Here is a 22,776-nt window from a genome sequence, read left to right on the forward strand (position 1 = left end):
GAGAAGGATCTGGGGGGATACATAGTGGAGAAGGATCTGGGGGAATCCATAGTGGAGAAGGATCTGGGGGGATCCATGGTGGAGAAGGATCTGGGGGATCCATAATGGAGAAGGATCTGGGGGGTCCATAGTGGAGAAGGATCTGGGGATCCATAGTGGAGAAGGATCTGGGGGGATCCATGGTGGAGAAGGATCTGGGGGGATCCATAGTGGAGAAGGATCTGGGGGGATCCATAGTGGAGAAGGATCTGGAGGGATCCATAGTGGAGAAGGATCTGGGGGATCCATAGTGGAGGATCTGGGGGATCCATAGTGGAGAAGGATCTGGGGGATCCAGAGTGAAGAAGGATCTGGGGGGATCCATAGTGGAGAAGGATCTGGGGGGATCCATAGTGAAGAAGGATCTGGGGGATCCATAGTGGAGAAGGATCTGGGGGGATCCATGGTGGAGAAGGGTCTGGGGGGATCCATGGTGGAGAAGGGTCTGGGGGGATCCATAGTGGAGAAGGATCTAGGGGATCCATAGTGGAGAAGGATCTAGGGGATCCATAGTGGAGAAGGATCTGGGGGATCCATAGTGAAGAAGGATCTGGGGGGGTCCATAGTGAAGAAGGATCTGGGGGGGTCCATAGTGGAGAAGGATCTGGGGGGATCCATAGTGGAGAAGGATCTGGGGGGGTCCATAGTGGAGAAGGATCTGGGGGGATCCATAGTGAAGAAGGATCTGGGGGGATCCATGGTGGAGAAGGGTCTGGGGGGATCCATAGTGGAGAAGGGTCTGGGGGGATCCATAGTGGAGAAGGATCTAGGGGATCCATAGTGGAGAAGGATCTGGGGGGATCCAGAGTGAAGAAGGATCTGGGGGGATCCATAGTGGAGAAGGATCTGGGGGAATCCATAGTGGAGAAGGATCTGGGGGGATCCATAGTGGAGAAGGATCTGGGGGGATCCATGGTGGAGAAGGATCTGGGGGGATCCATGGTGGAGAAGGATCTGGGGGGATCCATGGTGGAGAAGGATCTGGGGGGATCCATGGTGGAGAAGGATCTGGGGGATCCATGGTGGAAAAGGATCTGGGGGGATCCATAGTGGAGAAGGATCTGGGGGGATCCATAGTGGAGAAGGATCTGGGGGGATCCATAGTGGAGAAGGATCTGGGGGATCCATAGTGGAGAAGGATCTGGGGGGATCCATGGTGGAGAAGGATCTGGGGGATCCATAGTGGAGAAGGATCTGGGGGGATCCATAGTGGAGAAGGATCTGGGGATCCATAGTGGAGAAGGATATGGGGGATCCATAGTGGAGAAGGATCTGGGGGGATCCATAGTAGAGAAGGATCTGGGGGGATCCATAGTGGAGAAGGATCTGGGGGATCCATAGTGAAGAAGGATCTGGGGGGATCCATAGTGGAGAAGGATATGGGGGATCCATAGTGGAGAAGGATCTGGGGGGATCCATAGTAGAGAAGGATCTGGGGGGATCCATAGTGGAGAAGGATCTGGGGGGATCCATAGTGAACAAGGATCTGGGGGTTTTGGTAGATCATAAGCTCAATAATATAACATGCAATGCCAAGCTGCGGTTTGCAAAGTGAGCAAAGTCCTTTCCTGTATAAGAGAGGTATGGACTCCAGAGAAAGAGATATAATTTTGCCCCTGTTCAAATCATTAGTAAGACCTCATCTGGAATATGCCGTTCAGTTTTGGGCTCCAGTTCTCAGAAAGGATATCGGGGAACTGGAGAAAGTGCAGAGAAGGGCAACCAAACTGATAAGAGGCATGGAGGAGCTCAGCTATGAGGAAAGATTAGAGGAACTGAATTTATTCTCTTGATAAGAGGAGATTAAGGGGGGATATGATCACCATGTATAATATATAAGGGGTCCACATAGTGAACTTGGTGTTGAGTTATTCACTTTACAGTCAACAAAGAGGACAAGGGGGCACTCTTTACATCTAGAGGAAAAGAGATTTCATCTCCAGATACGGAAAGGTTTCTTCACAGTAAGAGCTGTGAAAATGTGGAATAGACTCCCTACAGAGGTGGTTATGGCCCAATCAGTGGATTGCTATAAGAAAGGTCGGGATTATTTCCTAAGTGTACAGAATATATCTGGATGACATTTATAGGTAAAGTTGATCCGGGGAAAATCCGATTGCTTCTCGGGGGATCAGGAAGGAATTTTTTCCCCTGCTTTAGCAAATTGGATCATGGCTCTGCTGAGGTTTTTTGCCTTCCTCTGGATCAACTGTGGGTATAGAATTGGGTATATGGGCTGGTATGATATTTATTATATATATATATATTATTTTTTTTTGGTTGAACTGGATGGACTTTTTTTCAACCTGACTAACTATGTAACTATGTAACAAAATACGAAGTACGAATGAATTTTTACAAATCTAAACGGAACAGAACAAAACAAATTTATTGAGAAAACCCATGTCTAGTCCAGCAACATTCATATACAAACATTTCCCACACTCAAGGCACTAATACACCTCGAGGGTTGTGTGGGACCCCTGATGTACAGGAAGACAGGACTTCAGTGAGGGACAATTCCCTCACTCAGGACAGGAATACGGCTTCTCCCCGGTGTGAGATCTCTGATGTATGGAAAGATGGGACTTCTGTGAAAAACATTTCCCACACTCAGGACAGGAATACGGCTTCTCCCCGGTGTGAGATCTCTGATGTGTGGAAAGATTGGACTTCTGTGAAAAACATTTCCCGCACTCAGGACAGGAATACGGCTTCTCCCCGGTGTGAGATCTCTGATGTATGGAAAGATGGGACTTATCTGAAAAACATTTCCCACACTCAGGACAGGAATACAGCTTCTCCCCGGTGTGAGATCTCTCATGTATGGAAAGATGGGACTTATCTGAAAAACATTTCCCGCACTCAGGACAGGAATACGGCTTCTCCCCGGTGTGAGATCTCTCATGTATGGAAAGATGGGACTTCTGTGAAAAACATTTCCCACACTCAGGACAGGAATACGGCTTCTCCCCTGTGTGAGATCTCTGATGTTTGGAAAGACGGGACTTCATTGAAAAACATTTCCCACACTCAGGACAGGAATACGGCCTCTCCCCTGTGTGAGATCTCTGATGTTTGGAAAGATCGGACTTCATTGAAAAACATTTCCCGCACTCAGGACAGGAATACGGCTTCTCCCCTGTGTGAGATCTCTCATGTATGGAAAGACTGGACTTCATTGAAAAACATTTCCCGCACTCAGGACAGGAATACGGCTTCTCCCCTGTGTGAGATCTCTCATGTATGGAAAGACTGGACTTCATTGAAAAACATTTCCCGCACTCAGGACAGGAATACGGCTTCTCCCCTGTGTGAGATCTCTCATGTATGGAAAGACTGGACTTCTTTGAAAAACATTTCCCACACTCAGGACAGGAATACAGCTTCTCCCCTGTGTGAGATCTCTGATGTATGGAAAGATGGGACTTCTCTGAAAAACATTTCCCACACTCAGGACAGGAATATGGCTTCTCCCCTGTGTGAGATCTCTGATGTCTGGAAAGATGGGACTTCTCTGAAAAACATTTCCCACACTCAGGACAGGAATACGGCTTCTCCCCTGTGTGAGATCTCTCATGTATGGAAAGACTGGACTTCTCTGAAAAACATTTCCCACACTCAGGACAGGAATACGGCTTCTCCCCTGTGTGAGATCTGTTATGCCTATTAAGTTTGGATTCATAACGGAAACACTTCCCGCACTCAGTACAGGAAAAGCTCTTCTCTGTTGGAAGGATGGCCCCGTCCCGCACAGTCTGAGGTCCCTCAGGATAAGAGGAATACGATGGTCCGGCACCGTCCCGCACAGTCTGAGGTTCCTCGGGATAAGAGGAATGCGATGGTCCGGCACCATCCCGCACAGTCTGAGGTTCCTCGGGATAAGAGGAATACGATGGTCCGGCACCATCCCGCACAGTCTGAGGTTCCTCAGGATAAGAGGAATACGATGGTCCGGCACTTTCCCGCACAGTCTGAGGTTCCTCGGAATAAGAGGAATACGATGGTCCGGCACCGTCCCGCACAGTCTGAGGTTCCTCGGAATAAGAGGAATACGATGGTCCGGCACCGTCCCGCACAGTCTGAGGTTCCTCGGGATAAGAGGAATACGATGGTCCGGCACCGTCCCGCACAGTCTGAGGTTCCTCGGGATAAGAGGAATACGATGGTCCGGCACCGTCCCGCACAGTCTGAGGTTCCTCGGGATAAGAGGAATACGATGGTCCGGCACCGTCCCGCACAGTCTGAGGTTCCTCGGAATAAGAGGAATACGATGGTCCGGCACTTTCCCGCACAGTCTGAGGTTCCTCAGGATAAGAGGAATACAATGGTCCGGCACCGTCCCGCACAGTCTGAGGGTCCTCAGGATAAGAGGAATACGATGGTCCGGCACTTTCCCGCACAGTCTGAGGTTCCTCGGAATAAGAGGAATACGATGGTCCGGCACTGTCCCGCACAGTCTGAGGTTCCTCGGGATAAGAGGAATACGATGGTCCGGCACCGTCCCGCACAGTCTGAGGTTCCTCGGGATAAGAGGAATACGATGGTCCGGCACCGTCCCGCACAGTCTGAGGTTCCTCGGGATAAGAGGAATACGATGGTCCGGCACCGTCCCGCACAGTCTGAGGTTCCTCGGGATAAGAGGAATACGATGGTCCGGCACCGTCTCGCACAGTCTGAGGTTCCTCAGGATAAGAGGAATACGATGGTTCGGCACCGTCCCGCACAGTCTGAGGTTCCTCAGGATAAGAGGAATACAATGGTCCGGCACCGTCCCGCACAGTCTGAGGCTCCTCGGGATAAGAGGAATACGATGGTCCGGCACCGTCCCGCACAGTCTGAGGTTCCTCAGGATAAGAGGAATACGATGGTCCGGCACCGTCCCGCACAGTCTGAGGTTCCTCAGGATAAGAGGAATACAATGGTCCGGCACCGTCCCGCACAGTCTGAGGCTCCTCGGGATAAGAGGAATACGATGGTCCGGCACCGTCCCGCACAGTCTGAGGGTCCTCAGGATAAGAGGAATACGATGGTCCATCTACACTGTGTGGTGCCGGATGGACATTTGAGGTAGTCGGGTTTTCTCCTGGACTATACTGTGTGATGTCCTCATCTTCTACTTTACAGTCCGGAGACAAAGTGAGACAATCCTCTGAGGTTTTCCTCATCTCCCGTCCATCTACTAAAATAGAAATACAAAGATTATTACTAGACATCAGCTGATTGGTTCCCCTAAACCAGGACTCCGCCCACATCAGGCAGCTTTGTCTCTGAGGATCTTACAATTCCCCTCCCAATGTAACTAGTAAATGGGTCCTCTGATCTCCTACCAGATCATTTCTTTATTCATGGACCTTAGTCAGAGAGGGAGGAAACAACGAGAACTGCCTTCTATAGGAGTGACAGTGATGAGGGGATTATAGGACGAGTGTCCCCTCCCCCTCTATCACTCATTGCCATCTTCCCAACACAAGAAGTCCTGACCTTCCTTATTTAGTCCATGATTTAGTCATGAATAACAGCGGGGCTGAGCCCCACCAGAGGTCAGAGAGTGAGGATGGGGGGAGAACCACCAAGATGAAGACTGGACTGATCCTGAAGACCCCCATCATTGGGTTATTGACTCCTCCCCCATTATCACTTTCTGTTTAAGGGTCCAAAGTCTGAGGATGTTATCACATTATTATCACCATGTAAAAGTCTGTGCTCCAATCACATCATCCGATATAAAATGTCCAGCTGGTAGGAAATGGGTGTAACAAAACAGGACTATGTAATGTACAACTTATTATATAGGATAGAATAGATAGGACTATATAGTATCAGAGTGATGTAATGTACAATATAGAGTATATAGTGAAGGGGTCAGGAGTATGTAATGTACAATATAAATTATATAGTGCAGGGGTCAGGAATATGTAATGTACAATATAAATTATATAGTGCAGGGGTCAGGAATATGTAATGTATAATATAAATGATATAGTGCAGGGGTCAGGAATATGTAATGTACAATATAGTGTGTATAGTGTAAGGTGGCCCTCAAATTTTTCACTCGCCTACTCGCATTTTGCCAGTGGAAAATGATGGCTGCCTCGGAGGAGGGGGGCGAGCACCACCAGCAGGCGGAGGTTGAACAGGAGCTGTTATATTAGCCAGGGGGAAGAGAGGAGAGGACGAGTCAAGCTGGCCTAACATAAGAGAGCGGGGATTACCCAATTTAACAGCTTTCATTGGAATTGCTAGGTTCCCGGCACCGCTCACATCACACTGTCCCGCCTCCTCACCCAGCACCGCTCACGTCACACAGTCCCGCCTGCACACTACTCACCGTCACATACAGCCCGCCTCCTCGCTCAGCACCGCTCATGTCACACAGTCCCAGCCTCCTCGTCTGGCATATTTGATAGACAGAACATCGGTCCAATACCAGGAGGCGCCGGGTGAGGAGGTGGGACTGTGTGATGTGAGCGGTGAGGAGGCAGGACTGTGTGATGTGAGCGGTGAGGAGGCAGGACTGTGTGATGGTGAGCGGTGCCGGGAACCCAGCAATTCAAATGAAAGCTGTTACAGCAGGAAATCCCCGCTCTCTGATGATCGGCCAGCTTGACTCTTCCTCTGCACAGGTGAGACTGTATTGAGGGGCATAGTTGAGGCTGTACTGATGGGCACTGGTCTTGCTGCATTGAGGGGCACTCATAAAGTTATAGTTAATATTTATTTTGTAACTTAATTCTGCATAAAACATTTTGGTGTAATTTCATGAGATAATTCATAAAGGTGTGTTTAGGGGCGGGGAATGGTTGGGTTGGGTGGGGCAACTGCTGGCGAGTAACCCTTATGTAATGTACAATATAAAGTATACAGTGTAAGGGTCAGGAGTATGTAATGTACAATATAGCGTATATAGTGCAGGGGTCAGGAGTATGTAATGTACAATATAGAGTATACAGTGTAAGGGTCAGGAGTATGTAATGTACAATATAAATTATACAGTGTAAAGGTCAGGAGTATGTAATGTACAATATAGAATATACAGTGTAAGGGTCAGGAGTATGTAATGTAGAATATAAAGTATACAGTGTAAGGGTCAGGAGTATGTAATGTAGAATATAAAGTATACAGTGTAAGGGTCAGGAGTATGTAATGTAGAATATAAAGTATACAGTGTAAGGGTCAGGAGTTTGTAATGTACAATATAAAGTATACAGTGTAAGGGTCAGGAGTATGTAATGTACAATATAAAGTATACAGTGTAAGGGTCAGGAGTATGTAATGTACAATATAAAGTATGCAGTGTAAGGCCGCGTACACACGGGCGGACTGTTCGCCCAACTTTGTCCGCTGAACAGTGTTTCAGCGGACAGTCCGCTCGTGTGTGGGCTTCAGCGGACAGTTTCAGCGGACTGTCTGACGAACAAAGTCTTACGGAATTTCCGTAAAACTGTTCGTCCAAACTTGGTTTGAGCGGACAGTCGGCCCGTGTGTGTGCCAGTCCGCTGTACTTTTGAAATGAGCAAACTGTTCCCGCCCGGAGAAAAGTCTGCTCATTTCGAGCGCGTCTCCAGGTAGGCGGGGCCCGCGAAGGAGACGTCGCGGGCCCCGCCGCCTGGTATGGACTTAAAGGGGAACCCCAACGCCGAAAAAAAATCTGCGTGGGGGTCCCCCCAAAGTCCACAACAGACCCTTGTCCGAGCACGCTACCCGGCCGGGCAGGAAAGGGGGGCGAGCGAGAGTGCCCCCCCTCCTGAGCCGTACCAGGCCGCGTGCCCTCAACATGGGGGGTGCCTTGGGGAAGGGGGGGCCGCGCGGCCCCCCCACCCCAAAGCACCTTGTCCCCATGTTGATGAGGACAAGGGCCTCTTCCCGACAACCCTGGCCGTTGGTTGTCGGGGTCTGTGGGCGGGGGGCTTATCGGAATCCGGGAGCCCCCTTTAATAAGGGGGCCCCCGGATACCGGCCCCCCACCCTATGTGAATAAGTATGGGGTACAATGTACCCCTACCCATTCACCTGTGAAAAAAAGTACAAAAAAAAACACAACACAGGGTTAAAATATTTTATTGCACAGCTCCGGGGGTCTTCCGTCTTCGGGGGTCTTCTCGCCGGACTCCTCCGCTATCTTCTTGTAGCTCTTTTGCTAGCGGAGGAGTCCGGCTTTCTTCCTCCCCGCCGCCGGCCTCTTCTCCCGACTTCGGTGGTCTTGTCCCCCTCTTCGGTTCTTCTGCCGGGCCACCGCGCCTTCTTATAGCTCTTTTAGAGGCGGTGGCCCGGTCTTCTGTCGCCGCTGCCTTCCGTTCTTCTTCTTCTTCTCCAGGAGATGTTGACACGACGCTCTCTCCGGCCGGAATGCCAGAGCCGCGCTGCGCGGCCACTTATATAGTGACAATGGGGCGGTGTCACATGGTATATGTCACATGGGTTGGTCACATGGGTTGATGTCACATGGGGACTATGACATCGTAAGGGGGCGGGGTCACCATGTGACCAACCCATGTGACATATACTATGTGACACCGCCCCATTGTCACTATATAAGTGGCCGCGCAGCGCGGCTCTGGCATTCCGGCCGGAGAGATCGTCGTGTCAACATCTCCTGGAGAAGAAGAACGGAAGGCGGCGGCGACAGAGACACCGGCAAAAGAAGACCGGGCCACCGCCTCTAAAAGAGCTATAAGAAGGCGCAGTGGCCCGGCAGAAGAACCGAAGAGGGGGACAAGACCACCGAAGTCGGGAGAAGAGGCCGGCGGCGCGGAGGAAGAAAGCCGGGCTCCTCCGCTAGCAAAAGAGCTACAAGAAGATAGCGGAGGAGTCCGGCGAGAAGACCCCCGAAGACGGAAGACCCCCGGAGCTGTGCAATAAAATATTTTAACCCTGTGTTGTGTTTTTTTTTGTACTTTTTTTCACAGGTGAATGGGTAGGGGTACATTGTACCCCATACTCATTCACATAGGGTGGGGGGACGGTATCCGGGGGCCCCCTTATTAAAGGGGGCTCCCGGATTCCGATAAGCCCCCCGCCCGCAGACCCCGACAACCAATGGCCAGGGTTGTCGGGAAGAGGCCCTTGTCCTCATCAACATGGGGACAAGGTGCTTTGGGGTGGGGGGGCCGCGCGGGCCACCCTTCCCCAAGGCACCCCCCATGTTGAGGGCACGCGGCCTGGTACGGCTCAGGAGGGGGGGCGCGCTCGCTCGCCCCCCTTTCCTGGCCGGCCGGGTAGCGTGCTCGGACAAGGGTCTGTTGTGGACTTTGGGGGGACCCCCACGCCGATTTTTTTCGGCGTTGGGGTTCCCCTTTAAGTCCATACCAGGCGGCGGGGCCCGCGACGTCTCCGTCGCGTGCCCCGCCTACCTTGACACGCGCTCGAAATGAGCGGACTTTCCTCCGCGTGTGTGGGCGAGTTCGTTCATTTCAAAAGTTGCGCGGACTTAGTACGGCGAACCTAGTCCGCTCAAAAAGTGCCGTGTGTGGGCAAGTCCGTTCATTCAAAAGTTTGAGCGGACTGTCTGTCGGATTGTCTGACGAACTTAGTTGGGCAGACAGTCCGCCCGTGTGTACGCCGCCTAAGGGTCAGGACTCATAATATTGGTATTCAGTAATCAGTGGAAGATGAAATGATTACATGAGACAAGTTGCAGAGGTCCCACACCGCTGCCTCCCATCTCCTGACTTGGGTCTGAGACTATACAGACATATCCCTCCACCCGGCACAGCCAGCAGACAACAGAGCAAGTAATCCTGGGGGGATTGTTCTGTCAGAGATCTTGTCATACCCGGGTATGGGGCAGAAGAGCCAAATCACATACCCCAGGTGCCTAGATCTAGTAACATCTATGGGGAAAATGAACATTTTGCAGCCAGCTGATCCCCAGAATCTCCATAAATCCAGTCTAGATACATAAATTGTGTCGGCAGCACAGAGAAGGAAGATTATCGGAGAAATCCAGGAATACAGGACGGGGAACACAGCTCAGGAAAGTGACCAGGGGATTACAGGCTGATATCACCCAGCCCCCGCCCTACTCTGGACCAATCAGTGAGCAGTATGGGTGGAGGGAGGTATTTAGTGTTAATGACCCACCTGTGCTGATCTCTGTAGGAGTGTCCTCCTCTATAAGTGTCCCCGTTATTCCATCCTCCTCCATAGACTGCTGATCATCCCTCACATACCTCTCTTCTTCTTCTGATTTCACCTCAAATTCTATATCGATTGGATCTCCACTCTAAACCAAGAAAATGAGAGAGAATATCATCTGTAAGATAGAAGATTTATGATTGTGACATCACATAGAAAATACACACATTGGGGCTGATTTACTAAGATGAATGCACCAGATAAATTATCAACTGAGCGTATGAAGCGGCGCACGCATAAGCACATAATATGCCGGCGCAATTCATAATAGCGCACGCCCGTATCATTAACAGTCCATTCACAGAGGGGCAACACGACTTCCAGAGCGACTTTGGGAGGCAACTTGGACACGACATGAGTGTGAACCACAGGGCGACTTGGGGTGACTTACAACACAACTTTAAGTCGCCCCCCAGGCCAGGCGACTTTAATAAAATAAAAAAAAACAGCACAGGTTCCCCTCCAAGAGCATACCAGGCACTTCAGGTCTGGTATGGATATTAAGGGGGACCCCACACCCTAAAAAAAAATGGCATGGGGGGTCCGCCTCAAAATCCATACCAGACCCTTATCCGAGCATGCAACCTGGCAGGCCACAGGAAAAGGGGGGGGGCGAGAGAGCGCCCCCCCTCCTGAACCGTACCAGGCCACATGCCCTCAACATTGGGAGGATACTTTGGGGTCCTCCCCAAAGCATCTTGTCCCCATGTTGATGAGGACAAGGGCCTCATCCCCACAACCCTGGCCGGTGGTTGTGGGGGTCTGTGGGCGGGGGGCTTATCGGAATCTGGAAGCCCCCTTTAACAAGGAGACCTCCAGATCCCGGCCTCCCCCCTGTGAAATGGTAAGGGTACCTGTGGCAGCACGCAGGTAAAAATCACCTGGTTGTATCCAGGATGGAAAATATGTTTGCCCTAGATTCAGGCTTTATGCGGACTTGTACAACTAGAGGGGAGTGCTGGGAGTCCTACAGGGGAAGAGTTAATGAGCCCAGCTGAAGTAAGTGGGCTCATTAAGACCTCTACAAAAAACCCCAGCATGCTTAGGGAGATGCTCCATCCTGGAACCAGTTTTGTGTTTGTATAGACTGGGGAGTGTGACACCTGTTCTGTGCTGTGAGGTAACGCCTGTGTGGCAAACCTCTACAACAGAGACAGAGACAGGGGCTGGTGCGGCACAAGGCTGCACTCAGTTGTTAGACAGGGAATCCATGTGTGTGATTAGAGGTCAAGCTGACCAGGATTTATTTTCATGTTTTATTTTTGTTTGGCTGTTATATTTTTCACTGCATGGAGCATAAATAAACCGCACCTTTTGTATTTTCCACCTACAACGCTGTCTGCTGTGCCTGATTTTGTGTTGTAAACCCATCCAGGGGGTCACACACACCCGCTGCCGAGCGAACCCCTCACAGTACCCTACCATTTCACCAAAAAAGTGACAAAAGTGTTATAAATGACAAGAGACAGTTTTTGACAATTCATTTTTTAAAGTCTTCTTTCAGAAGAGGGAGGTGGAGTCACCGGATGGCACCGCCCTCCGTTATATAAGACCTGTCAGAAGAAGAGAAGCATCACACAGCGGGAGCCTCCCATTGCACGGAGCGGCCCGAGAACGAAGAGAGGCGCTGTGGAGGAAGATGCCGGACGAGAACACCAGAGCAAGAAGAAAAGGATCGGAAGAAGAACCTGAAGGATGAAGAAAGGAAGAAGGAAGACCAGAAGAAAGAAGATGAAAGAAGACTTTAATAAAGGAATTGTCAAAAACTGTCTCTTGTCATTTTTTACACTTTTGTCACTTTTTTGGTGAAATGGTAGGGGTATTTTTGTATCCCTTACCATTTCACACAGGGGGGAAACCAGGATCTGGGGGTCTCCTTGTTAAAGGGGGCTTCCAGATTTCAATAAGCCCCCAGCCTGCAGACCCCCACAACCACCGGCCAGGGTTGTGGGGATGAGGCCCTTGTCCTCATCAACATGGGGACAAGGTGATTTGGGGGGGGCCCCAAAGAATCCTCCCAATGTTGAGGGCATGTGGCCTGGTACGGTTCAGGAGGGGGGGTGCTCTCTCGCCCCCCCTCTTTTCCTGCGGCCTGCCAGGTTGCGTGTTCAGATAAGGGGGGACCCCCACGCCATTTTTTTGGGGCACGTGGATTCTCCTTAATATCCATACCAGACCTGAAGGGCCTGGTATGGAATTTTAGGGGACCCCCACGCATTTTTTTTTCTCTTAATCCTAACATGACCTGTGTGCAAATAGCCTTAAAAAAACCTGTAGAAGTGAACCAGCGAAAAAAAAAAAAAAAGTCAAGTTGGGAGGTGCGCCTGTTCAACTTATGCAAATGAACCTACATGGCTTGACATTTACTAAGATTTTGCCAGTGCAGTGAACCTGAGCACTTGAACGGGTGAAAATGCCGCTTGCGCAGTGCATAAATTGACCTAGCGCAGTTCCAAGTGTATTTGCAGGCGCAGCAAGCTTGTTCAGAGGAAGTTACTTTTCCGTTCTATTTTGAGCATATTTGTTACTCGGACAGTCATATCTATACTTCCTCACATCACCCCCATCATATTCGCACTTCCAGCTTCTTTTAATTCTGAGTTGAAGATGCCATTCGCCAGGTCTATAGCGGCGCACAGATCGCGGCCGCCCGTGCGCCGGCATGCTCATAGTAAATGGGGAATTGCACTGTTACAGGCACAAATGTTTTGTGAATACGAAAACGGCTGTTGCGTGTCGGCGTGCGCCGCAACTCATGGCGCAAATGCTTTGTAAATCAGCCCCATTGTCTCTATAAGTGAGTTTGATAACCTCCATCCCACCAACCTTGCAATATTGAGGGATGGTGTGACCTTCCTGTGTGGAATCCCAGGAATACAGAGGACATTGCTCTGGTGGGTTCCTGTATCTGGATGACTCCACCATGGTGTCCTGGTACAGATCTCTGTGTTCTTCCTCCATCTCCACATCCTCCTCATCATCCTCCTCTTTTACCTCTTCTTTAACCTCAACTTTAGGATCTCTCAGGTTTCCACTCTTAATATAGAATAAAAATGACATCAGTGGTAACAATGCAGATAATGTACAGATCCTAATGATACTATCAGTAATTGTTCCTCATCTACCTGATGATGGTGGGGGATGGTGTGACCTTCCTGTGTGGAATCCCGGGAATACAGAGGACGGGGACATCTCTCTAGTGGGTTCCCATTACTGGATCCATCTGTAGGAAACACACACACTGACTGAATACATTGTTTCTATGTGTTTATCAGATGATGGGGGATGGGTGGAGGCTCCGTACTGCTCTCTCCTTTACAATAAAGTCTCCTCTTACCCGGTGATGTGAGGGGCGGCTGATTGTCCATCATGACGTCCTTGTAGAGATCCTTGTGTCCTTCTAAATACTCCCACTCCTCCATGGAGAAATAGACAGTGACATCCTGACACCTTATAGGAACCTGACACACACAATGATACCGTCACCATCCAGACACATCCCTTGTCTGTTACTGGATAATGTCCCAGAATTCCCAGAATCCTCCTCACCTCTCCTGTCAGCAGCTCCATCATCTTCTTGGTGACTTCTAGAATCTTCTCCATGTTGTGTCTCTCAAGTTTTAGGGAGTCACATGGAGGCACTGTGATGGTCATATGATCACCGGACTTCACAAGAGGAAATCTCTGTATTGGGGAACCAATAGGAACATCATGTTAGAATCCCAGAATCCTCCTCACCTCTCCGGTCAGGTCTGTGTTTTATTAATAGAGATAAGAATGATGTCATGTGACCTCCCAGAATCCTCCTCACCTCTCCAGTCAGGTCTGTGTTTTATTAATAGAGATAGGAATGATGTCATGTGACCTCCCAGAATCCTCCTCACCTCTCCGGTCAGGTCTGTGTTTTATTAATAGAGATAAGAATGATGTCATGTGACCTCCCAGAATCCTCCTCACCCCTCCGGTCAGGTCTGTGTTTTATTAATAGAGATAAGAGTGATGTCATGTGACCTCCCAGAATCCCCCTCACCTCTCCGGTCAGGTCTGTGTTTTATTAATAGAGATAAGAGTGATGTCATGTGACCTCCCAGAATCCTCCTCACCTCTCCGGTCAGTAGGTAGATGATCTCCAGGGTGAGGTTTAGTATCTCCTCAGTCATGTGACTCCGGTCCTCCTCCATCCTCATTGGTGTCGTCACCTGATCTATACAGGTCTCCATTGTAGTCGGATAACTTTGGGAAATGAAAGTAAGAATTATTTGGATGGTGTTGGTCACACAATAATAAGATGTGGATGTGAGAGGGGTAATAGGAGGGTTTCTATACATACAAGAACTACTCCATCTAGCATCTGATTTATTTTTTTTGGGCTCCTGGGACCTTCTTGTTCTTGTTCAAAGGAAGGATCGTATTTATCATTCCTTGTCTGCAGATCTAAAACTAATCAAAACCAGTTCAGAAACCAAACAAACCTAACAGAGAAAAGAGAATTTCTGATATGGCAGAACAAGAAGAGACATACAGGAGGCGGTTCTGAGAGATGAGCAAGCAGACTGGAGACTCATATACCAAGTGGGCATGCCACCTACACCGCACGGCATCCCACTGGGTTGCTGGATGGCAAGCAATATCCGGGGAAGGGGTGCTTCCTTCCGGTTCCTGCTGGAGCACTTCTTCAAAGCAGCACGCCTGGAGGACGAATACACAGACTCCCACAAACTGGATAACCCTGTGGTCAAGACAACAGCTTGGGTGGATTATAAAAATTATATAGTATATAGCCCTCGTGAATCTATTGTCCAATATATACCATATTGACAGCGCTAAAACAACAAAACAATCATTCTTAAGAGGGTAGAAGCCCCATGGTTTACAACAAAAACCACAGTAATGTCCTTAAAAAGTCCCACACATCTGAGGATGGGATTTTAGTTGAAACACCAAAATGATGGAAAACAGAAAGAAAAGTCCATCTCCAAGAAAAGACCACCAGTGCAGAAAGAGCTTGTTAGCCGGTGACACCCCTTATGGTAAAGCACTCACCAGAACCCAATGGGTTAACAGGCACCTCTTTATAAATAGTCTTTCACTGGTATTCCTCTGTACCCAATTCCTGTGTCCTCATAGATTTTTCGGATTTAATACTTCACTCCCAGCAGCAAGTTCACATATAGAAAACAGCAAAAAGAGGTTCCATAGTGCAAACTGCTTTATTCTTTAAAAAATTTTTTTTTAAAAAATTTGTGCGCACATACACCATACGTACATAATCAATAAAAATTCATTCACAGAGATGTAACCACTAGAACAACCGGATTTGTCTCACCGCGGCTCCGGGCGTCTTAGATCGAATGCAGGCTCGGCTTCCACGGCGGGTCCCGGGCAATCGTACAAATCGACCGCTCTGTAGTTACGAATAGCTGCTTGGTCACGCCCATACGCGTTTCGTCATCACGTCTTCATCTGTGGGCGTGGCCAAGCAGTGCAGCTAATCCGATTAAATATGAATAGGGGCGGAGAGGTGGCTCATGGGCATTCCCACGTCCAGCCCCCTAGACACACTCACTCCCACCCAATGCGGAAATGAAAAGGCCACGACGTGCAAGCCATCGCCATGACAACATGCCTAAATGTACACTGTTCGCAAAAAAACTTTCGTTTCTCACGAGTACGTCCCCACAGGGACGTACTCGTGAGAAACGAAAGTTTTTTTGCGAACAGTGTACATTTAGGCATGTTGTCATGGCGATGGCTTGCACGACGTGGCCTTTTCATTTCCGCATTGGGTGGGAGTGAGTGTGTCTAGGGGGCTGGACGTGGGTATGCCCATGAGCCACCTCTCCGCCCCTATTCATATTTAATCGGATTAGCTGCACTGCTTGGCCACGCCCACAGATGAAGACGTGATGACGAAACGCGTATGGGCGTGACCAAGCAGCTATTCGTAACTACAGAGCGGTCGATTTGTACGATTGCCCGGGACCCGCCGTGGAAGCCGAGCCTGCATTCGATCTAAGACGCCCGGAGCCGCGGTGAGACAAATCCGGTTGTTCTAGTGGTTACATCTCTGTGAATGAATTTTTATTGATTATGTACGTATGGTGTATGTGCGCACAAATTTTTTAAAGAATAAAGCAGTTTGCACTATGGAACCTCTTTTTGCTGTTTTCTATATGTGAACTTGCTGCTGGGAGTGAAGTATTAAATCCGAAAAATCTATGAGGACACAGGAATTGGGTACAGAGGAATACCAGTGAAAGACTATTTATAAAGAGGTGCCTGTTAACCCATTGGGTTCTGGTGAGTGCTTTACCATAAGGGGTGTCACCGGCTAACAAGCTCTTTCTGCACTGGTGGTCTTTTCTTGGAGATGGACTTTTCTTTCTGTTTTCCATCATTTTGGTGTTTCAACTAAAATCCCATCCTCAGATGTGTGGGACTTTTTAAGGACATTACTGTGGTTTTTGTTGTAAACCATGGGGCTTCTACCCTCTTAAGAATGATTGTTTTGTTGTTTTAGCGCTGTCAATATGGTATATATTGGACAATAGATTCACGAGGGCTATATACTATATAATTTTTATGATTTATCTTTTGTATGATAGCAGCTTGCAAATTATATCATCTTTTGTTTCTGTGTGCGCTGGGATCGGTGGGGAATATTCTTAGCAATTTTTGTTTAGATTGTTTGCCAGTGATATCAGAGCTTGGGTGGATTATTGATCAGCGGGACCCCCACCAGCTGGCGCCTACCAACCACAGTCACCGCCATACAGCAGCACCTCCAGTGACCACTTATTCTCAGCAGCCCAGGTTCAACTCCCAGGACTACTCACAACCTATCAGGTGTTTTGGGTGTAAACAGCTAGGGCACAAAAAGCCAGTCTGTCCATTGAATCCAGCCAGGCAGTCCCAGTCATGGAGAAAGCCAGCAGGGGGGAATCCCTGCACATCCATGCCTGCGGCTCACTGCGTTGAGGAGGAAGAACATTGGGGCGTCTTGCTCGAGGCTGATCCAGTACAAGCAGCTAACCAGAACAACCAGCAGCAACACAGGCAGACTCTTCCGGGTTAATGAAAAGGTAGCCAATGGCCTACGTGATACTGGTGCCACCATGACCCTACTACAGAAGAACCTCATCCCAGAGAGCCAACACAGAGGAGACACTGTAGCTGTAAGGGTAGCAGGAGGCACTGTTTTCCAACTACCCATTGTTCACCTGGATTGGAGGGTTGGTTTGGGACACGTGAATGTGGGGGTGATGAAGGATTTGCCAGCAGATGTACTACTAGGGAATGATTTGGGCCCCCCTCATTTCTGCTTATGCCCCAATGCCCCGGTGAAGCCAACCCAGTGACTTCCCATGCCCAGACTTGTGCTGTTGGAACTGGCCCGCTTGCTGCTGAGACCCAAGTAAGACTATCTTCCCCGACATGTACCTTAGATCAGGCTCCCCTAGGCTGGGATACCCCAGAGGCATTCGGGAGGGAAACCCGGGAGGACCCATCCTTACACAAGGATAGGGCTAAGGCAGATACTCAGAAAAGGGGAATAGATGGGGAGCTTTATGAATGGGTGGGGGATAGACTGTATAGGATCCCTAAGCCATCCCCGAGAAGTAAAGCCCCTTCGCAGAAACGACAGCTGGTGGTACCTAAGAAATACCAGCTGGAGATTCTGCGAATCGGGCATGATGTACCACTAGCAGGACATCTAGGATCCTGTCGCACAGCCCATAGAATTACACAGAATTTCTTCTGGCCCAATTTTAACCAGGATGTACGACAGTACTGCAAAACGTGTGACACATGTCAATGGGTAAGTAAGCGGGGGGACCACCCTAAGGCCAGACTTATGTCCATGCCTATTATTGGGGAGCCATTTTACCGCACAGCCATTGACATTGTGGGTCCCTTGGCCAGGCCTAGTCCATCTGGGAAGAAGTATATTCTCACCGTGGTGGACTACGCCACCCGTTACCCAGAGGCAGTAGCTATGTCCAACATTGAAGCAGAGACAGTAGCTGATGCCCTGGTTAAGATATTTATTAGAGTGGGGTTCCCTAAGGAGATTCTCTTTGACCTGGGAACCCAGTTTGCTGCTGTGCTCACCCAGCAGTTATGGAAGGTGTACAATATTAAGTCCTTGCTGAGCTCACCTTGCCACCCCCAGACTAATGGTCTATGCAAGCACTTTAACGGGACCCTCAAGAAAATTCTGAGGACCTTTTTGGATGCCTGCAGAGACTAAGAGAGATTCCTGCCTCACCTGTTTTTTGCGTACAGAGAGGAACCCCAGGAATCTAGTGGGTTCTGGCCACTGCGATGTTTGTCGTTTCATTTCCAATTCATCATACACTACATTACCTGATGGGTCTCGTCATACCATCAGATATAATGTAACATGTAAAACCGTAGGAATAGTCTATCTTGCTAGCTGTTCCTGCGGATGTTTCTATATCGGAAAAACTAAGCATCCGTTTTTTAAAAGGATTAGGGGCCACATGTTACCATTATTTAAACGACTTTGCACTACAGCATTGAACAGACATATAGGTCAGTTTCATAACTTTGACCCCAATGTTGTACATTTTTCTGCCCTTGAGCATGTACCTCTCCATGCTCGAGGGGGTGAAATTGATACCCGCCTTTTGCAACTGGAAACCAGATGGATATATACTCTGGAGGCCACTAAAAATCTGGGATTAAATGAATATATAACTTACAAACATTTTCTTTAAACTAATCCTGATACTTAATTTTTGATTTGTATTCAGCAGTATTTATCCATCTATACAAATTATAAATATAAATTTTTTAATACAACTCGAATTAAGATCCATACTCCAGTGCCTCTGGAACCTGTCTTCCTTATTAACCGCTATACATTTCTATTACTTTCTATATCCTATATCGTCACTAGGCCCTTTTTCCCTTTTTTTGTTTTTTCTTCCTTCCTCTGTTTTCCCCGTTCCGCATATAGTATAATTATCTTGTTATTATAGTTATACAATTTTTCCTTTGTGTATAAGTATTTTTTGTACCAATGCTTAGTCATTTAAACAGTATTATACAGTACCACTTTGATGTCAAGGGTCGTTTAAGATTCCAACATGTGTTTTAATTTTTGTCTTCAATGACTATGCCGACATGGGGTTTACATTTGTGGTATATTGTTGAAAGTCATAAATTGCTTAATTAATTGTCCCCATTGCATATTAATTGTGTTTAGTCTATACAAAAAAAAATAAAAAAAATTTTCCTTTTTTTTTAGTGTTCATTTCATCAATAATTTTCCATTTATTGTCTTTGCAACTGTGTGGATTTTGGCTAATAAGTCCAGCCCACTACCTGCCCGCTGGTCTAACCCATTAACGATTACTTATTTGTGCATTATTATTTCTTATTTTTCTATCAGTTTCATATCTTCTCCCCCTTGTGCCCATCCTCTCGACGGGGACCCCTTTGGGAAGCGGACCTCTCCTCCCCATGACTGGTGCCTGTATGGACGCACGGGTCGGGCTGTGTGGAAGCCCGACCCGTTAATATGGAGGCTGCTCGATACGATCTATGTGTCCCGACCGGTTGGCGATTTGCAGCTGGTTGCTGTTTTACAGCAAACCTTTTAAGCTGCTGTCCCTGCAGCTCCTATGAATGCCCGTAGCGGCGTTTAAGTTACCGTGGTTACGGAACCGCCGCTGCAGGGCATCATGGGGCTTGTAGGCTCCAATACCCTGGAAGCATGCGCAGTTCTGCTTTTCTGTCCGCTCTCACTTGGCGTACGTGACGCGACGCCAAGTGAGTGGGAGATAAAAGGCAGACCCACAATGCAGGGGTCTGTCGGCTCTGCAGGACACTTTAGTTTGGACACCGCGAGTTAAAGTAAGTTGGATGATTAGAGCTTGGACTGTCCACACCGTCCATTCTTCTTCTCTTATTTTTTGGTCATACTAGTCTCTAACTCTATCCTCATATACTTATACTAATAGGATCGATTCGTGCAGGTTGATTGACTTGATTGTGCAATCCATTGTTAAACTCTCAAACTACAATGTGTCCTAGCCTGGAGTGTTGTGGAACAGTGTAGCCCAGGTATGTGATACTACCTATGTTATTGACAGCTGTGCAGATGAAAGAATCCAGCAAACCTTTCATGTGAACATGCTGATGGAGTATCAGGAACGGCAGGAGGATGTTGCTGCAGTATGTGCCCCTGCTGAGGATGACTGAGAAAGTTTACCCCTCCCAGACTTACTAGAAAGAGACCCCCAGACTGACCTCATTAGCCTCGTACAGCTAGGGGATGGTTAAGCCCCACAAAGAAGGAACAGGCTAATCAGCTTCTGTGGGAGAAACAGGCGACTTTCTCCCAAAAAAACAGGCTACATGACCCTGTCTGTGCATAAGGTAGAGACCCCTGGACAAGCATCCCTTTGACAGCCCCCTACCATATCCCTAAAGCAGTCTGAGAAGGAATGCAGAAGGAGATACAAGAGATGATTCAGTTAGGAGACATTGAGCCCTCTGATAGCCCTTGGGCCTCGCCTGTAGTCCTGGTGCCTAAGAAATACGGAACTACTCGGTTCTGCGTGGACTACAGGCGACTCAATGAGAAGACCACCACTGACGCCTACCCAATGCCCAGGGTAGACGAACTGCTAGATCGTATAGCCAGGGGACGTTATTTAACTACAATAGACCTGTATAAGGTCTATTGGCAGATTCCCCTGGCTGAGGATGCTATCCTCAAGTTGGCATTTGTTACCCCGTTAGGCCTGTACCAGTCTAAGGTCATGCCATTTGGGAGGAAAAATGCCCCGGCTACCTTCCAACGTATGGTAGATAGGCTCCTCGATGGCTTTCAGGATTTTGCATGTGCATACATGGATGACATTGCGATCTACAGTGGGTCTTGGGAGGAAAACCTGGTTCACGTAGGGGTGGTTCTGGACAAGATTCGGGCCGCAGGCCTGGCCTTGACACCAGACAAATGCATCTAGGTATGGCGAAGGAGCAGTACCTGGGACGCAGAGTAGGGTGTGGGAATCAGAGACCAGAGACAGCCAAGGTAGAGACAGTAGCTAACTGGCCCACACCCCGTACTAAGACCCAGGTTTAGCCTTCTTGGGGACTGCAGGGTACTACTGACGTTTTATCCCTGATTATAGTGCTTTTGCCAAGCCCCTGACTGACCTGACGAAAAATAGTTTACCTAGGCAGGTCCTGTGGTCTCCAGCTTGTGAAGCCGTGTTTCTAGCCATCAAGCAAGCACTTGTAAATGCCCCTGTCTTGGCTGCCCCAGTACCTAACAAACGTTTCATTGTCCACACAGACGCTTCCATGTTTGGACTGGGGGCTGTGCTGAGCCAAATTGGGGAGGATGGAGGAGAACACGCTGTCGCATACTTGAGCAGAAAGCTATTACCCCGAGATGTGAGCTATGGGGCAGTGGAGAAGGAGTGCTTGGCCCTGGTCTGAGCCCTTAAAAAGTTGAACCCTTATTTGTATGGAAGGGAATTTTCATTAGTTACCGACCACAACCCATTGGTCTGGCTTAACCGGGTCTCAGGAGACAATGGCAGGTTGCTGCGAGGATGCTATCCTCAAGTTGGCATTTGTTACTCCGTTTGGCCTGTACCAGTCTAAGGTCATGCCATTCGGGATGAAAAATGCCCTGGCTACCTTCCAACATATGGTGGATAGGCTCCTCGATGGCTTTCAGGATTTTGCATGTGCATACCTTTATGACATTGCGATCTACACTGGGTCTTGGGAGGAGCACCTGGTTCACGTAGGCCCTGCAACCGTACAACTTCACCATCAGCTACTAACCCGGTAAGCAAAATGGCAATGCTGATGGGTTGTCCCGGCAAACAGACGTCACTCTGGCCTCCTAGTTGTGGACATCCCCAAGTTGACCCGAGAAGGATCAACCTGGGTCTGCCAGAGTGTCCCACAAGGAGGGAGCCATGTGACGGGAGTCACTTTTGGGCGCAGGGTGACCAAGAAAATAATGAGCCCTGCATCTGCCATTTTCGAAATAGTGGCTGATTCATAATACTGGGACAAATACTGTTAGGAGATGCTGATGTCAATTCAAGCCACCTGTCTCTGTGTGTGCTATAATGTAAATTAGTCTAGTATGACTTGTCACAGCTTCTAAAGAGTCTTTTCATCTAGTGTGCTAAATAACCCTGCAATTGTATGAAGGAGATGTATGATAAAGTGTATTGTATAGTCAGTGAGCTAGGAGACGTAAAGTCTGTCCTAAAGGTCATGTCTCTGAGTCACCTAGGCTGTCTAAAGGATTAGATAATTAGCTCATGTTAATTAGGTTTCTGGTGAGAGGTTGTATTTTCATCCTGCTGTATATATTTGTGTGAGAGCTCAAAATAAAGATTCATTCCTGTTTGACCCTCAAGACAGGGCCTCGTCTTGTACTTGCAGGGAGAGTTATTCATATGGGTTTCTTGTTCGGCTGATTGGAGTGTTCGGTAGCTGCCTTGGTGTTTGGGAAGGGAATGTCCTAAACAACTTTAACCCCTTTCATACTCGGGTGTTGTTACAGATGGGTTGCTATGGATGGGTTGCTGTGGGTGG

General features: G+C 48.6%; 1 protein-coding gene and 1 pseudogene across 3 annotated transcripts in view; one reads left to right on the top strand and one right to left on the bottom strand.

The window, feature by feature from the left end:
* LOC143986656 (C3a anaphylatoxin chemotactic receptor pseudogene) overlaps nucleotides 1-22,776 on the top strand; it is a 146,192-nt pseudogene that overhangs the window by 15,241 nt on the left and 108,175 nt on the right.
* The window catches only part of LOC143986646 (uncharacterized), a 41,020-nt gene continuing 20,635 nt past the window's right edge, over nucleotides 2,392-22,776 (bottom strand). Inside the window, exons 1-8 of one of the 3 annotated variants that reach the window (XM_077485055.1) lie at nucleotides 14,507-14,617; nucleotides 14,280-14,409; nucleotides 13,726-13,860; nucleotides 13,514-13,637; nucleotides 13,328-13,399; nucleotides 13,003-13,028; nucleotides 10,123-10,264; nucleotides 2,392-5,221 (exon numbers count right to left, since the gene is read on the bottom strand). In XM_077485055.1, coding sequence (XP_077341181.1) covers nucleotides 2,565-5,221; nucleotides 10,123-10,264; nucleotides 13,003-13,028; nucleotides 13,328-13,399; nucleotides 13,514-13,637; nucleotides 13,726-13,860; nucleotides 14,280-14,396 — 3,273 coding nt within the window. In that variant the 5' untranslated portion in view covers nucleotides 14,397-14,409; nucleotides 14,507-14,617 and the 3' untranslated portion in view covers nucleotides 2,392-2,564. Of the gene's footprint in view, nucleotides 5,222-10,122; nucleotides 10,265-13,002; nucleotides 13,029-13,327; nucleotides 13,400-13,513; nucleotides 13,638-13,725; nucleotides 13,861-14,279; nucleotides 14,410-14,506; nucleotides 14,618-22,776 lie in introns of those variants that run through there. The other 2 variants (XM_077485054.1, XM_077485056.1) reach the window with 2 other exon arrangements.

Source organism: Lithobates pipiens, unplaced genomic scaffold (genome assembly GCF_037356315.1).
Source record: "Lithobates pipiens isolate NorthernLeopardFrog02 unplaced genomic scaffold, aLitPip1_a1.2 Scaffold_175, whole genome shotgun sequence".
Classification (NCBI taxonomy): Eukaryota; Metazoa; Chordata; class Amphibia; order Anura; family Ranidae; genus Lithobates; species Lithobates pipiens.